This window comes from Ictidomys tridecemlineatus, chromosome 4 (genome assembly GCF_052094955.1).
Source record: "Ictidomys tridecemlineatus isolate mIctTri1 chromosome 4, mIctTri1.hap1, whole genome shotgun sequence".
In the NCBI taxonomy this organism is placed as follows: domain Eukaryota; kingdom Metazoa; phylum Chordata; class Mammalia; order Rodentia; family Sciuridae; genus Ictidomys; species Ictidomys tridecemlineatus.
The window spans coordinates 135,335,972-135,355,050 of NC_135480.1; the positions used below are offsets into that span (position 1 = coordinate 135,335,972).

General features: G+C 34.5%; 1 protein-coding gene across 3 annotated transcripts in view; it reads right to left on the minus strand.

Moving 5' to 3' along the window:
• Vps13a (vacuolar protein sorting 13 homolog A) overlaps positions 1-19,079 on the minus strand; it is a 256,331-nt gene that overhangs the window by 212,413 nt on the left and 24,839 nt on the right. For all 3 annotated transcript variants that reach the window (XM_005324116.5, XM_021725635.3, XM_005324117.5), the window contains exons 2-5: positions 16,280-16,323; positions 13,863-13,905; positions 11,511-11,606; positions 11,143-11,244 (exon numbers count right to left, since the gene is read on the minus strand). In XM_005324116.5, the coding sequence (XP_005324173.2) occupies positions 11,143-11,244; positions 11,511-11,606; positions 13,863-13,905; positions 16,280-16,323 (285 nt within the window). The remainder of the gene's footprint in view (positions 1-11,142; positions 11,245-11,510; positions 11,607-13,862; positions 13,906-16,279; positions 16,324-19,079) is intronic.

The following is a 19,079-nucleotide window of genomic DNA, read 5'->3' on the forward strand; positions in this document are numbered from 1 at the left end:
AATAGAGATTTAGAAATTGAACACTAAAAGCATGCTTTCCAAAAATCTTTCAAACCAAAACTTTCAAAGACAATCAAATACACAAAATTTTTCAAAACATAGTTTCATCTGTTAACTATGTCTAAATCTATAAAGAGGAAAACAATGAAGACTATTAGGTAAGAATTATAATAGGCATAAATTAGAAAAGCCAATAACTACAGCAAAGCAAAAATTATATTTTTTCGGTGCTTAGATGAATAAAATAGTTGAATACAATATGTTCCTTCTTTTGATGATACAAAATTGAAAATTACATGATCCTCTCTTCTCCTTTCAAACAAAGATGAAAAAAGTTCATTTTAAGAAAATACTGTAGCAGGCATAGTGGTACACAATATAAGGCTGAGACAGGAGGATTGCCTGTATACTCAGAGGCTTGGGAGGGTGAGGCAGGAGGATCGGGAGTTCAAAGCCAACCTCAGCAACCTAGCGAGACACTAAGTAAGACCTTGTCTCTAATGAAAATACAAAATAGGGCTGGGAATGTGGCTCAGTGGTTGAGTGCCCCTGAGTTCAATCCCTGGTATCACCACCCCTGCCAGAAAAAAGAAAAAGAAAATATTAAGTATCTTTAGTTTCAATACCTTCCAAGGGAACAAAAAAGAATAAACAACTGAGGACTATAATTCTTTCTGACATATGCCTTTGATAACTGCTAGTTACCATCCCTATTCTCTTTTTAAAAGTGCTGATGAAAGCTATCTCCTTTTTTATTTCTAGTCTATTTCTCCTTTAGTATTATCAGTCTTCTTTATAGACAATATATATATATATGTCCTCTTTTACTCTAATTACCTACATCTCCTAATTCAGTTGGCCCAGGAGGACTTCACAAAAAGTTAATGAAGATATCAACTATACACCTCAAAAATACAAGAGTTAAGTAAGAATATTTGAATATAAAAGGTCTATATAATTAAGTAAATCAGTCCATAGAATATAAGCTCTTTGAAACCAGAAGACCATTTTTCAACCTTGAATCCTGTTTCATAATAAAATCCTTTGCCCTTATAAACTTATTCAATTAAATGATAAGTATTTCTTTCCCTACCCACTATTGTCCTCCTGACTTCCTTATGCAGCTCAAATTTCATGTAACAGCAGTATCCTCCTACCCATCATTTCACTTTCCATGGTTTCAGCTACCTGTAGTCAACCAATCCAAAAATATTAACATCTATCTTAACTTTCTCAAGAGACTACATTCACATAACTTTTATTTATTACAGTATATCATTATAATTGTTCTGTTTTTCATTGCTGTTAATCTCTTACTATGCCCAATTTAAACTTATAATTTATCTCAGAAATTGATGCACAGGAAAAAATATAGTGTATATATTTATATATAGTGAGATTTCCCGCTTACACCAGGGGGCCCCACAGACACGGGTGGACTACTATGTATTATTTCACCCACTCCTTAAACTGATTTGCTCTTTTTTCTAATTTTCCCTTATCAATAAAGACCCAACCCTGAATAAGACCAATTTTATATAAACTTCGTATAAAAATATGCCCATGCTTGTGTCTTGCCAGGTGAGTGCTAGAAGATACAGATCACAACAGGACAGACTAGAATTATGGTACAGTACTCATCACTATCTTCAATCAACCAGTAACCCTACTACATTTCTCTAGTCAACATGTTCATACTTCTAGAACAACTATTTCAAAATTCATTTTGACTCTCTTCAAAGTTCCAACTACTCTATTTACACAACTCTGTTTTCTTTTACTAGATGTTCTTGCTTCCAACTTTGGAAGAAGGCAGTTTCACAGTTAGATAACTCCTTCTCTGTCATCATCATTCTGTCAAAACAGTGTTCACCCACTGTTTTTAAGGTGAACAATAACCTACATGTCAGAAACAAAATAATTTCTTAATCATCTTACCCATATATTTCATCAAGATCTATTGTTTGCATCTTAAAACAGCCCCTTTCCCACAGAACTATAAATTCCAAATTTCCTCCTATTATTTATCCACTCCTTTTTGTTCACTTTTTGTATGTTTTCCTCTGCCTTACAATCCTACATGTTAGATTTCTTTAAGGCTCAATCCTAGGATTATTTCACTTCTTACTCTATAGTGCTGCTTCAGGGAACCTCATCTATATCTTCATGCCTGAATTATAAATCCAATGCTGGTAACTCTCAAATAAATATTGAATAAAGTAGGAAGTGAAATACAAAGTGCAGAGAACTCAACACATTCAGTAAACTACAAAGAGTTCAATATGGCTAGAGTAAAGAATGGAGGAGATGAGATTTGGGGCCAGTTATAAGGCTGGAGACGTAGATGAGATTCATTATCATAAGAGCTTTTATATATCTTGCTGAAGAGTTTAAACCTTATCCTGATAAGAACAAGGTGTCAATAATGAATTTTAAGCATAACTACACATTTATATTTTAGATCTAGTATAATAGGAAGGACTTCTGATTAAACATGACAGATTGCATAAATTTTTCTATTGCTCAATAAAACCTCATTAAAGCAAAACAAGGGGGAAAATGAATAAATCCCCAAGGTCAAAGGAAAAAAAGAGAGGAAAAAGAGCAGATGACAAAGCAATAAAAAATCAGAAACTAGAAAGTAGATGGCCTTAAGGAAGAAAAAATTCAATTCTATGGATGAAAATACCATTGAAACACAAGATTAATTTGAAAACAGAATCCTGGAAATATTCAGGCTTAAACCCCCACAAAAGAAAAATGGCCATCAGGGAGCAAGGTGAAAGGAAAGGGAGATAATATAAGAATTGATTTAAAGTCTGCATACAAAGTAGTTAAACTTCTAGGTCCTCTCCCTCTCCTAATAGCTAAGCAATTATCCCTTTTGCAAACAAATGAGAATGGAATGGTTTATACTGGAGAAAATTTACCTAACAGGCTCCAAATTCATTGGGGGGGGGGGCAGCAGAATAAGGCAAACACTAAAACAGAGTAAAATTCTAAATAATGTACAATTACATGCACATTCACTTAATAATATTATCAAACACATAACAAAGCTGAGCTAGAAAATATATGTAATTAGAGGAGGATCCAAGATGGTGGTCCAGAGGGAGGAAGCATTCTGTGTCGCTCCATGACCTAGGACTCAAGTAGTAAGAATACTGCTTCTTTGCGAGAGAGAGAGAGAGAGAGAGAGAGAGAGAGAGAGAGAGAGAGAGAGAGAGAGAGAGACCCCCACAGCTGCTCCCACGCAGGGCTTCAGGCCTCAGCGTTAGAGCAGGACTCCCCACTACTCACCAACATAGGTCTCCCAGGTGCCCAAGCAGGACCACCAGCATCAGAACCCACAAAGGACTTCTGGCAACCCACCCACACAGAAATCCCAGACAATGCTCCCAAGCAGGACACCTGGCCACTGCCCAAGCGCAGAAACTCCAGCCACCACTCCCATGCAGACTCCATCTACTAACATGGGGCTCCCACATCACCTCCATCTTGGGACTCTGCAGCCACTGCCATAGTCCCCTGTGTGCAGTAGACTACCTGCACCTGGGGACATCGCACAGGTTCTGAAGACAGCCAACAGCCACAACACTGCACACCACAGAGTTAATCTCTAAACACATCGCCCAACACCATGGCCCAGCTCCCCCAACCCAACCCAACACCCCATGGCTGAAAACAGTTGCCTCCATCTTGGGTCACCTTCATCACCACCTTTGGTTGGGGCAACTCCAAGTTTGGAACACTGGCTGAGCAGGTATCATAGTTCCCAATTACCCTGTCTCCCCGGCAGCCGCTGGCCTGGCAGTGACTGCACAATACAAAACAACTCTCCAAGACAGGTGTGCGGCTCCGAAAGCACAACCCATAAGACCTCTGGAGATAAAGGTCCCTGATTAGGAAGTAGAAAGGGAAAGGGTAAGTGAGATACAATTTGGAGTCTAATTTAAGACACCAGGAACTGTGAGATCTATAGGCGAGATAAGGAGATAAGACCAGGCACTCACATCACATGAGCAGGCCCCAAAGGAGATCCTTGGGGTGCAGTCTCCCATTGGGGACTGGCAGGTGCCATACTCCACTTCCAGGTAACCTGCACCCAAATCCAACCCTCCCACTTTGGTAACCTTCACCATCCTAAGGGTGGAAATATGAGCTAACAACAGACAACCCCATCTACTGGGAGAGAAGGAAAGCAAGAAAGATACTAATCTCCAACCAAAACAATTCTTATTTCTTTCTTCAAGATTATACTTTCCCCTCCCTTCCTCCCTTCCTCTCCCTCTCCCTCTCCCTCTCCCTCTCGCCCTCACATCCCTAACATATGTGAAACAAAGTACTTTGCATGAATTAGGATACTGAGGACTGGGATGTCTAAATAGTATCTTACAGTTGTGTTGTATATTCTTTTTTCTCCTATTTTTACATTTTTTAATTTTTCTAATATTTATGTGTTTTTTGTTTATGTGTTCTACTGTCTTCCCACTTGTCTTCCCAAAATTACTTTCTTCTCCTGCTACTAAACCTTCTTCTTTAGATTCTTCTTTCATACTTCCTAAGATATAATAACTCTACATCCTCACCTCCTATCCACTCAACATCTCATCCTCCACCTCACTCCCAGCTCTTTGTCCAACATCAGAAACTGTAAACCCTTCTGCAAACCTACTATTTATATTGTAGATAATAAGTGAATTCACCATTTCTGTATATTGTGACCAAACTGTAAACATCTTAATAGCAACTATTTGGTTTAAGGTTGTATGTTATTTGTATTGGGAACTATTAACATTGTCCTTCCCCTCAAAGGAGAGATACTGGAACCCTGCAGGGACAATATAAGCCTATATGGTAAAACTGGAACACCTCCAATCCTGCTAAAAGGGAAGACACAAGAACAACGTGAAAAGACAAAGGAAGAAAGTGTACCAAACAAATAAAGTCACTACATTATCAGATCCATGGCCAGCACAGCAGAAGAAATGACAGAGAAGGAGTTCAGGATGTACACGATTAACATGTTCTGTGAATTAAACAGTGATTTGAGAACAAATACAGGCAGCAAAAGATCATGTCAATAAACAGTCACATAAGCAAATACAGGAAGCAAAAGATTATTTCAATAGGATGATAGAGGTTCTAAAAAAAACACCAACAAACAGAAATTCTTGAAATGAAAGAAATAATAAACCAAATTAAAAGTTCAATTGAAAGCATCACCAACAGATTAGACCACTTGGAAGACAGGACCTCAGACCATGAAGAGAAAATATATAATCTTGAAAAGAATATAGACCACCCAGTGAAGATGGTAAGAAACCATGTGTAGAACATTCAAAAAACGGCAGTGCATAAAAAGAACAGATTTAAGAATTATTGGGATAGAGGAAGGTACAGAATTCCAAACCAAAGGAATGAGCAATCTAGGAAATACTATCAGAAAATTTTCCAAACATGAAGAATGAACTGGAAAAGAAAATATAAGAGGTTTACAGGACGCCAAATGTACAGAATCACAACAGTTCCACACCATGGCACATTATAATGAAAATGTCTAGCATACAGAATAAAAAGAGAATTTTAAAAGCCAGGAGTGAAAAGAATCAGATTACATGTAGGGGAAATCCAATTAGGTTATCTGCAGATTTGTCAACCCATACCCTGAAAGCTAGAAACAACATTTATCAAGCTCTGAAAGAAAATGGATGCCAACCAAGAACCTTAATATCCAGCAAAATAAATATTTAGATTTGATGATGAAATAAAAACCTACCATGATAAACAAAAGTTAAAAAAATTTACAACTAGAAAGCCTGCACTACAGAACATCCTAGGCAAAATATTACATGAAGAGGAAATGAAAAAAACAATAAAATTCATCAGAGGGAGGTATCACACTAAAGAAAAAACTAATAAAAGGAGAACCAAGTCAAATTAAATGAAAAAAATGGTTGAGAATACAAATCATGTCTAAATAATAACCCTGAATGTTAATGTCTAAACGCACTATCAAAAGACACAGACTAGCAGATTAGATTTTTTAAAAAGACCCAACAATATGATGCCACCAAGAGACTCATCTCATAGGAGAAGACATCCACAGACCAAAGGTGAAAGGTGGGGAAAAAATCATACCACTCACATGGACTACGGAAGCAAGCAGGGGTTTCCATCTTCATATCAAATAAAGTAGACTTCAAGCTAAAGTTAATCAAAAGGGAGAAAGAAGGATATTTCATACTGCTCAAGGGAACCATACACCAACAAGACTTAACAATTATAAAAATATATTCCCCAAACAATAGAGCATCTACATTCATCAAACTCTTCTCAAGTTCAATAATCAAACAGACCATAACACAATAATTTTGGGTGACTTTAACACACCACGTCCACCACTAGATAGATCTTCCAAACAAAAGAAACTATAGAACTCAATAATACAATCAATAACTTAGACCTGACATATATATAGAATATTTCATCCTTCAACAGCGAATACACTTTCTTCTCAGTAGCACATGGTTCCTTCTCTATACTAGATCATGTATTATGCCACAAAGAAACTCTTAGCAAATACAAAAAAGTAGAGATACTATCCTGCATTCTATCAGATCATAATGAAATAAAATTACAAATCAATGATAAAATAAAAATAAAAGGTACTCTAACACGTGGAGAATAAGTAATATGCTACTGAATGAACAAAGGGTTGCAAAATACATCAAGGAGGAGATTCAAAAATTCTTAGAGGTAAATGAGAACACTGATACAACATATCAAAATCTCTGGGACACCATAAAGGCAGTACTAAGAGGAAAGTTCATTGCATGGAGTTCATTCCTTGGGGAAAAAAAAAAAAAGTCAACAAATATATGACCTAACATTACATTTCGAAGCCCTAGAAAAAGAAGAACAAATCAACACCAAAAGCAGAAGACAGAAAATAATTAAAATCAGAGCTGAAATCCACGAAAGTGAAACAAAAAAAAACTGAAAAAATTGACAAAAAGTTGCTTCTTTGAAAAAAATATATAAAATTGACAGACGCTTAGCCATGCTAATGGAGAGAGAAAACTCAAATTACTAACAAACATGATGAAAAAGGTAATATCACAACAGATACTACAAAAATACAGAAGATAATTAGAAATTATTTTGAAAACTTATATTCCAATAAAATAGAAAATACTGAAGGCATCGACAAATTTCTAGAGTCATATGATTTGTACAAATTGAATCAGAATGATATACACAATTTAAATTTATCAATTTTGAATGATGAAATAGAAGATGCCATCAGAAGCCTACCAACCAAGAAAAGTCCAGGACCAGATGGATACACATCCGAGTTCTACAAGACCTTTGAAGAAGAACTAATACCAATACTCTCCAATTTATTTCAGGAAATAGAAAAGACGCAGCACTTCCAAACTCATCCTATGAGGCCAATGTCACCCTGATTCCAAAACCAGGCAAAGACACATCAAAGAAAGAAAACTTCAAACCAATTTCACTAATGAACATACATGCAAAAATTCTCAATAAGTTCTGACAAATCAAATAAAAACATATCAAAAAAATAGTGCACCATGATCACAAGGGGTTCACTCCAGGGATACAAGTTTGGTTCAACATATGGAAATGAATAAATGTAACTCATCACCTCAAGAGACTTAAAGATAAGAATCATATGATTTTATCTAATGATAATCAATGCAGAAAAAAAAGCATTTGTCAAATACAGCACCCCTTCATGTTCAGAACACTAGAAAAACCAGGGAAAAACAGGCACATATCTTGACATTTTGTAAAAGCTATCTATGCAAAGCCCCAGGCCAACATCATTCTAAATTGAGAAAAATTGAAAGTATTCCCTCTAAAAACTGGAAAAAGACAGGTATGCCCTCTCTCACCATTTCTATTTAACACTGGCCACAGCAATTAGACAGATGAAAGAAATTAAATGGATATGGATAGGAAAAGAAGAATTCAAATCAGCACTATGCCAATGATATGACTGTATACATAGAAGACCCAAAAAATTCCACCAGAAAACTTCTAGAACTAGTAAATGAATTCAGCAAAGTAACAGGATACAAAATCAATACCCATTAAACAAAGGAATTTCTGTATATCTGATATACAAATCCTCTGAAAGGAAAATTACCCATTTATAATAGCCTCAAAACAAATAAAATACTTGGAAATCAACCTAACAAAAGAAGTGAAAGACCTCTACAATGAAAACTATAGAACACTAAAGAAATTAAAGAAGACCTTAGAAGATGAAAAGATCTGCCTTGTTCTTGGAGAGGCAGAATTAACATTGTCAAAATGACCATAGTACCAAAAGCACTATACAGATTTAAGGCAATTCCAATCAAAATCCCAATGACATTCCTTTTAGAAATAGAAAGAGCAGTCATGAAATTCATCTGGAAAAATAAAGAGACCCAGAATAACTAAAGCTATCCTTATCAAGAAGAGTGAAACAGGTGGCATCACTTTCCCAGACCTTAAACAATACTACAGAGCAATAGTAACAAAAATAGCATGGTATTGGCACCAAAATAGATTTGTAGACCAATGGTTCAAAATAGAGAACACAGAGACTAACCTACATAATTACAGTTATCTTATATAGACAAAGGTGCCAAAAACATACATTGGAGAAAAGATAGCCTCTTCAACAATGGTGCTAGGAAAACTAGAAATCCATATTTTGTGCACAAAATGCAACAAAATGAAATTAAAACCCTATCTCCCACCATGCACAAAACTCAACTCAAAGTGGATCAAGGATCTAGGAATTAAACCAGATAAACTGTGCCCAAATGTCCATCATGTCAGATTAGGCTCCACTTTCCTTAATAAGACTCTTCTGGTACAAAAAGTAAAATCAAGAATAAATAGGATGGATTCAAACTAAAAAGCTTCTTCTCAACAAAAAAAGAATAGAGAGACTATATCTTGGGAGCAAATTTTTACCCCTCACACATCAAAGACCACTGATCCCTAGGGTATATAAAGAACTCAAAAAGCTAAACACCAAAAAAAGAAATAACCGAGTCAATCAATGGGCCAAGGAACTGAACAGACACTACTCAGAGATGATATATAATCAATCAATAAATATATGAAAAAATGTTCATCATCTCTAGCAATTAGAGAAATGCAAATCAAAACTACTCTAAAACTTTATCTCGCTCCAGTCAGAATGGCAGCTATTATGCATACAAACAACAATAAGTGTTGGCAAGGATGTGGGGAAAAAGGCACACTCATACATTGCTGGTGGGACTGCAAATTGGTGCTACCAATATGGAAAGCAGTATGGAGATTCCTTGGAAAACTGGGAATGGAACCACCATTTGACCCAGCTATCCCACTCCTCGGTCTATTCCCAAAGGATTTAAAAACAGCATACTACAGGGACACAGCCACATCAATGTTTATAGCAACACAGCACAACAGCTAAACTGTAGAATCAACCTAGATGCCCTTCAGTAGACAAATGGATAAAGAAAATGTGATATATATACACAATGATATATTATTCAGCATTAATAGAGAATAAAATCATGGCATTTGCAGGTAAATGGATGGAGTTGGAGAATATTATGCTAAGTGACGTAAGCCAATACCAAAAAGTGTCAAAGGTTTTCTCCAATATAAGGATACTGATTCATAATGGAGTTGGAGGAGGGCATGGGTTTATAAGGATAAAGGATATTATTTATGCCTTAAGATAGATGAACTCTAGATAGGGAAAAGGGGAGGGATGGGAAAGTAGAAGGCATGGGGGTAGGAAAGGCGATAGAAGAAGATGGACATCATTACCCTAAGTACATGTATGAAGACACAGATGGTGTGACTCTACTTTGTGTAAAACTAGAGATATAAAAAATTGTGCTCGTATATAACAAATTAGAATAATTTTAAAAAAGAAAATCTATGTAATTAGAGTATACTATTTGGCTCAACGGTAAACATTTATACTACTTGGTCAATCTTCACAGTCCCATCACTATATCATTCACACACACACTATATACATACACACACACATACAGTCTAAATTTAATAAATCAAGTAATAGAAATATATCTTATTTAGCAATATGATAATTCTTTAGGGAGTAGGGTATATGGCTAAGTAAGAAGTGTTTTGTTTATTTAACTTTGGGTACTATAGTACTATTTAGGTTTAAAGTTATGTACTGTTTATTGTACTGATAAAATAAATATTTTAAAAAGAAAATGCCTACGAATGACTATATAGAGGATATGAAAAAAGTTTGACAAAGAAAATAGATTTACATGTGGTACTACCAGAGATTATGCTAAATCTCCACTAATGTTTGTCAACAGGTAAAACATTTTATTTCTGGAGTTCACTTTTCATTTAAAAACAATCAATGCAGGAATAGTGAAGTATATATATGCTTTATTTTAAAGATGCTTAGCTGTTCAAGGAATAACAGAGGAGTAAAAGATAAGCAAAGGACTAGATTAGGTAGATGACTTTATTTTTTAAAATAAGGAGAGGCTACAGTATGTTTAAGCTAAGAAGAAAATTCCACTAGGGAAAGAAGCAAAGAGTCAGCATGTAAAAAGTAGATGGAGATGCTGACTAGGAAGTAAATGAAAATAAAGAGATGCAGGATACCTCATACACCACTGAAAAAGGGCTTATAGTAATACTGGACCATGTGGTCTAATTTGAATAGGAAAAGATGTGAAGTAAGAAAGCAAATAAACAGTCTATGGCAAATATAAATATATCAAAATACTAAGTATCTTCAAAAGTGTAAATAATTGATACAAGAAGAATACAAAAGCATGGACTAGAAAGGTAAGAAAATAGACTTGATAAAATTAATGGCTATCATTAAAAACTGACCTTTATCCTTATAAACCAGACAAAGTATTTATGCCTTAAGATAAATTCTGCAAGGTAAAAAATTTTGTATACATGACAAAATACAAACCATATTAAATTTTCCACGTAATAAGATTCTCTCATATTTGTTAAATAATCTCAGTGACTCCAGAGACAAACATTCTATTATGAGAAATATTTGTTTTTTCACACTTTCTTATAAGCACTTTTAGGTTTGTTTGGTTTTTTTACCTTGATCAACTACTTTTTGCTTTGTTTCTTCTATTCTTTTTAATTCCTGTTGCTTTGCTTCTAGGAGTTGTTTTTCTTCCTTTAAAGGATCATATTTTATTCCTATAAAAGCATTAAAAGGAAGAATCTAAATACTTTAAATTTAAATATACTCATTCTAATATTTACCTTTGAAAAAAAATCACTAATTCATCATCTACAAAAATTTAGAATAAAAGCCAATTTAATTTGAAGTAATATACCAAAGTTATATATTAAAATATCTCCAAAATATCACTCAAAATATTTTATACAAATATAATTATAAAACATAAAGGTTTTCCCATCTATAATAAAGAGTAAATTATAAACTTTAAAATTTGACTTACTGGAAGAAGGCACTATGAGTAAATAAATATCTTCTAATACAGCTTCAAATGGTTGAGTGTAAAGGTTTTTCCATGGAATTCTAAGTTTAAGATTACCTACAGTCAAAAACAAAAGTATGAAAATATTCATCCAACCTACATTTACCCTCCATCTATTTTATTCTGCCTTAGAAGAGATCTTTGAAAGATCAATAAGACTATCTATATCCAATAATGGCAAGGGGACAATATACTCATTATACCACACATTTGGAAATGTTTTCTCATTCAACAAATTGTATTCCTATTATATACACCAGGGATGATGCTAAGTGGTGAGGATACAATAAAAACTAAACTGACTTCTTCTCAAGAAATTTGGTGTCAGGTTGGGATTGTAGCTCAGTGGTAGAGTGCTTGCTTAGCACATGTGAGGCATTGGGTTCGATGCTCAGCACCACATAAAAAATAAATAAAATAAAGGTATTGTGTCTATGTACAACTAAAAATATTGAATTTTAAAAAAGAAAGTGACTAGTAGAAGGAAAAATAAACAATAATAATAATATTAAAGAACGATAGTTGTGCTCTATATGTGTAATAAGAATTGTAATGCATTCCACTGCTGTCGTGTATTTAAAAAATAAATAAATAAATAAATTTTTTAAAAAAGAATGATAGGTACTAGGAGAAAGGTATGCAAACAAATACCTTAAATGATTCTCCGAATTATCTTGTTAATCCAGAGTTCTTTCCACTACCTTGTATTAACACTAAACATTACCTTATCATTTTTAAACAATAGCAAGCAAGAAAAAAAGAGGAATGCATGATCTAAAGGAAACAGGTCCATCGAAAGGAACTAGATATCTATATACACACACATATGTACATATGTGCATATACATATATATATATATATATGAATTTATATATCTATACTCACACATATACATACACACACACACTTTTGGGTGGGAAAGAGGTGGTGCCTGAGAATCAAACCCAATACCTTATGCCTACAAAGCACATATTATACCACTGAGCTTTACCCACAACTCCCTCCTGATACATGAGGTTAAATTAATATACAATAAAATATGACAATAATTATATTAAGAATTCAATGACTTACTGAAATATTTAAAAGCTATCTTAAATATATTACCTGTTGTACAATGGACTAATGGGGATTATTCACCATACCCAAATATGCATTCACAGGATTATTATGATACCAAAAGAAATAAATGAGTTCAAGTCAACTTGGATTATAAGAAATCCTTATTACACATACATACAACATGGTTATAAGTATTTAAAATATATACATGTACACAATCAAAAACTCCAAAAAGAAAAATGTAAGGGGGCAAAATAATGGGTGAAGTTCCCCCTCCCTTTTACTTATGCTAAACTGCCTTTAAATGGGTGGAGGAATGGGACAAAATTCAAGTCTTGGCAATATAAGGTGATGAAAACTTTCTGTGGTATATGGTCTAATACCAACTATAATATACAAAACTGTGAAAAACTACATAATATAATTTATGTAAACTTTCAAAATACCAGTTCCTCAATAGGACCAATACATACTCAATAACATTATAGAATCCCACTTCAAAAACAATATAGCAAAAATTTCAAAGTCCCAACTAAAGACACTTATCATCTTCCACAATATTTAAAATAAAACCATAATATAATCTAAGAATTATGACAAGTTTTTATTAAACATGTTGAAACTTTACACTCAGTTTCTACTCAATCAATATATTTAAAGTATGCACTATAAATACAGGTAAATTAATACAAAAACAAGGGGATGGGTTAGAGGTTGAGCACTTGCCTAGGACATACCAGACCCTATCTTTGATCCCAGCACCACAAAAAAATAACATAAGATAAATAATTAAAAATAAAATTTAAAATATAAAAAATGTAAAACAAGAAATTATACAGTATTTTCTGGAAATTCTGGAAACCTAGGGAAAAAAATGCAGAGCAGAAACAAGTTTTCAGATTGGTTCCCGGTGACAGTACATGGATGATCCAAACCCTCATCCTCACATCATATATCCAGTACTAATCAGAATACAGAAACAGTGATTACTCAGAAACCTAGAAAACAAAGACACTTAAGGTACCTAGTAGCCCTCAACTCAATTTTAAAACCTACTAGAATGTGTCGTTTCTAAATTATGAAGGTATCAAGTACTGGGCAAGAGTACATAAATCTCATAATATTTTTAAGCCATACAACTAAACCCTACCTAAACAAGAATACATGATAACTTTATTTTCAGTAGTGCTCAGAAATATTTACAATATCTCATTACAGGGCAAGAAGGGCATTCCACTAATACAGCTTACCAATATGACCAACTTTAACTTTAAAGGGCACATCCAGTTGACTCTACCAAGAAAAAAAAAAAAACAAATAAATATGTAAAGCATTAATAAATACAAACCTCAAAACAAAAACTACTTTTTTCTTCCAATAATTGCTTAAAGGGTATCTGAATTACCTGCACATTATCTTTAATACTTATTTAAATTTACAAATATATAATTAAAATATTATTCAAGTCAATAAAATTAATGGAGGCTTCTCTTTTCATAATAGGTAGTATAAGGGTCCACATTCCTGCTGCCCAAAAAAGCTACCCATACCAGATAATTAACACTTTTGTATTATTTTTTCTTAAGGTGAGAAAACTCACTGTCTGTTTGTGCTTCTAGAAACATTTTGCAAAAAAAAAAAAAAGTTTCAAAACATTTCTCCCCATTCAATGTCAGAAAGAACAGCCTTTATAATAAATGGTGTTAGGAAAATTGTATACCTAGTTGCAAAAATATGTCTTATGCCATACAAAAAATTAACTCAAAATGGAGTAAAGAACTAAATGTAAAAGCTAACACTATAAACAGCTTAAAGGAAAATATAAGGAAAAATCTTCATGACATTAGATTTGGCAATTGATTTCCTGGATAACACAACAAAAGCACACATAATTTTAAAAACAGATGAACTGACCTTTATCAAATTAAAAACTTTTGAACAACAAAGGATACTTTCAATAGAATGTTAAGGTTATCATTGGAAAGAGGTAAAATATCTGTTAAGGGTCCATATGCAGAACACATAGATTGCCAAAAACTTAACAACCACAGCAACAACAACAAAAACCTGATTAAAAAATGATAAAGGACTTGGACAGACATTTCTACAAACATACACAAATGGTAATAAGCACATGAAAAGAGGTTCAATATCATTAGTCATTATTAATTTAAATTGATTACTAATCAAAATAATAAGATATCACTTCACATCTATTGGAATGGCTGTTATCAAATAAAAGCAGAAATAATAAATGCTAGAAGATTTAAAGAATTTGAAGAAATTTTTTTTTTTTTTTTTTTTTGGTTCTGGTGATTGAACCTAATACCACTGAACTATTTCCCCTGTTCTTTTTACTTTTGAGACAGGGTCTCAATAAGTTGCTGAGAGTCTTGCTAAATTTTTGAGGCTGGCTTAGAACTTGCAAACCTCCTGCCTTAGCCTTCTGTGTTGCAGGCATACACCAAGGCACTCAACAAGGATTTGGAGAAATTAAAATCCTGTGCACTTCCGGAGGGAATGGAAAATGGTACAACTACTATGGAAAAAAACCTGGGTGGTCTCTAATATATATATAAATTTTCATATGACCTAGCAATTTTACTCCTAAATATATACTCAAAGAAGTTGAAAGCAGCATCTGAAATGAACACATGTACACAAATATCATTGTAGCATTATTCACAAGAGCCAAAAGGCAGAAACAACCCATGTGTTCATCAATAGCTAAATGGATAAACAAATGATCAGCATGTATATGTACACACACACACACACACACACACACACACACACACACACAAATATTATTCAGCCATAACAAGGAATGAGAGTCTGATACATGCTACAACATGATGAACCATAAAGACACTTTGTAAGTGAAATAAGCTAGACATAACTGGACAAATACCACATGATTCCATTTATATTTAGAATAGGCAAATGTATCAGGGTGGTGAGAGGGGATTAGGAAAATACTTTTTAATGAATACAGAGCTTCAGTTTGCAATGTATAAAGAGTCCCAGGGTCTGTGGGGAGAGGGAATAGAAGTTACTATTTAATGGCTATAGTTTCTCTTGGAGATGGAAAAGTTGTGGCAATAGTACTATGAAGGCTGCACGAAATTGTGAATATAAGTCATGCCACTGAACTGAACATATTAAAATGGTATTTTAAAAAAGTGAAAACTCGGGGGGGGGGGGGCTGCAATTGTGGCTCAGTGGTAGAGCGCTCACCTAGCATGTGCGAGGTCCTGGGTTCGATCCTCAGCACCACATAAAAATAAAGAAATAAAATGAAGGTATTGTGTCCATCTACAATTAAAAAAAAAATTTAAGTGAAAACTAGAAGACAAATGAAACACTAAAATAAAACAGTATGGGAATAAATAAAATATAAATTTTTATGTATGCAAGTATGTATGTATTTATGGCAGTGTTGGGGTCTGAAACCAGGGCCTTGCCCATACTGGGTAAGTATTCTACCACTGAGACACAATATCAGTTTGTGCTTTTAATGAAATTGAATCTTTGTTTTACAAAATTCACATTTTAAAAATAACTTCCAAAATTTTTTTTCAAACTTACATAATTTAGAATGGCAAGCTGTATTAGGAAGAATACATCAAATGCACTAACATTAAAAACTTTTATAGTTAATACCTACCAGGGCATTTTCTTTGACTTCAAGATTCTTGAGGGCCACATCACCTAAAAAAAAAAAAAAAAAAAAAAATTATTTCAAAAATAAACTTAAAATCTTCAAAAATTTTTCATTTTAAAAGGTTAAGTATGTTTCATTCTTGAATATAATACTAGGGAAGAAGAATAATCACAAAAAAGTACATAAACAGAAAATAAAATCTACCTTTTTTTTTTTTAACTGGCTTACCTTCATTTTTCTGCATGACCTAAAATGGTATGTTTAATCAAAACTTATTGAATTTTTTTTACCTCTGCAATTGTAGCCTAACATTAATGTATACAAATAATTTAATCAGAATAACACAAACAATATAAATCTACCAAAGTAGCATAATACAAGATCAATAAGCAAAAAGCAAGTTGTATTTATATGGGCAATGAACAGTCTGGAAAGAAATTATAAAAATGTAAAATCAGTGAGCACACAGATATTTAAATATAAAAATTTTCAAATTCAAATACAAAATGAAAAAAATTCAAATTAACATAAAAGAACTGCCAGATGATTATTACTTTTCCAGAGGGGAAAAAAAGGAGAGATAACATTACATACATATTATATGTAATATGATATATTTTGAGTAATAAAAGCTGAGAAATTTCCAAAATTAATGATACAAACACCATAGATCCAGGAAGCTCAGAGAACACCAAGTTCTGACCTCTCTGGGGACTACTGAAAGGAATGGTAGACACCATAACTCATAAGAGCTACACCGAACTATAGCCTGTAAACCTTGAGATCCAAGAGATTAAGGATAAATGAATACAAAAAGAATACCTATGGCACAAAGAAGTAGGTGAGATATATTTAAAAATTTAAGTCATATTAAAAGCAGTTGTAACCTGGGTATAGTGGTAATCCCAGCAACTCAGGAGGTTGCAGCAGGAGAATCACAAGTTTGAACCCAGCTTCAGCAACTTGGCAAGACCCCTGGCTGTTTGCAGGCAAGCAAGCAGCTGCATATCTGGAGGAACTGAGGGGGAAAAAAAAAACCACAAACATAAGCCAAGGGATAATGCATGCCAAAAAGAAGGCTGAGAAGACCTTAGGCCTTCATTCAGGGCTTCCTCATGAAGGTCTCTTAAGTACAGAGCCAGTCTGCAGACTAAGAGGCAGCTCTCTTTTCAAATACCCAATTTTTAAGAAAAGATAAATAATACATACAAAGATGCATACAAAGAAACACAAAAACATGGTCCATTCTAAGGTGAAAAAACTTCAGGAAACCAACATTAAAAAAACAGGCTCAGAACTTACTAGAAAAATGACTTTAAAACAACTTTCAATTATGATCAAAGAACTGAAGATACACAAGGATACAGAACTTAAGGAAATGTGGGAAACTATAAACAAAGAATATCTACAGAGTTAGAAATATTTTAAAAAAAGAACCAAATATAAATTCTAGAGCTGAAAAGTATAATAATCAGATGGAAAAATTTGCTACAGAAATATTAATAGTAGATTGAAACAGGCAGAAGAAACAATGACTGTCTTGAAGATCAGTCATCTGAAATTGTAGAGGAGCAAAAAACAAGAAAAGTAAATAGAGCCTAAGGACTTACAGGACACTATCAAATGGATCATTTTATGTGTCATGGAAGTCTCAGAGATGAGGGATAAAGAGCAGAAAGCTCTTTGAAGAAATAACATACAAAAACTTCCCACATTTAAGGAAGGCATGAATATAAAAATCCAAGAATCTCAAGAAATTTCAGATAGGATAAACCTAAAGATTATCAAATTTCTCAGCAGAAACTTTGCAATCAAAAGTCAATGAGAAGAACAGGCCCAGCGGCCTGCCAGCGTGGTAGACAGATCACCCCAATTGGAGGAAGGGCCCAGCCACCACCCGCGCCTGCACAGTAGAAAGACCTGTGACCTGGAAAACAGGCCCAGTAGCCTGCCGGCCTGGTAGACAGATCCCCCCTATTGGAGGAGGGGCCTAGCCGCCGCCCACAAAGGAAGCAAACCACGCGTCCCGGAAAAGGGGCCCAGCAGCCCGCCAGCGTGGCAGACAGATCCCCCCTATTGGAGAACAGGCCCAGCGGCTCACCTGCACGGTAGACAGACCTCCCCAGTTGGAGGAGCCCAGCCTCCCACTGGTGCGGTAGATAGACCACTCCAACTGGAGGAAGGGCCCTGTCTCCAGCTCCTGCGGTCACCTGACCAAGCTCTTGACAAACATAAGGTTTCCCCAACACCCGCACCTCATCAAACACCTTATGAGAAAAACTGAGGGAACTCATCTTGGAAAATTCCACCAACCCTTAAAACCCACCAACTGGTCGGCTGGCTAGTCTCCCAGTGCGGTTCTGCAGTGGATCAGGCACCTGGTTTACATCTCAGAAAATAAGAGTAGGCCACAGGTGGAAGCTCAAGTTATGTCACACTGACTACCACCACCACCCTGAACCCAGAGACTCAAGCTAGGAATAGAAAATGCCACCAACTGGAAGAAATGAAAACAGAGTTCTGAGAGACATTTTTTTTCTTATTTTCTTTCTTTTTCTCTCTTCTCTCTCTCTTTTCAGCCATTCACCCAGTCTCCTCTACCCTTCCCCCTCGGGTCTTCGCAACCTCAACATATGTGAAACCAAAAATTGTGCACAAAAAAGGTCTTTAACAACTGAATCACCAGAATAATATACTATAGAGGAATTGCATATGCCTCACCACCCTTCCCCCTTTTTATTTCTTTTCTTTTTTCTTTTGCCCGCTCTTTTCTCTCTTCCTTTCCTTGTTATTTGTTTTCCTC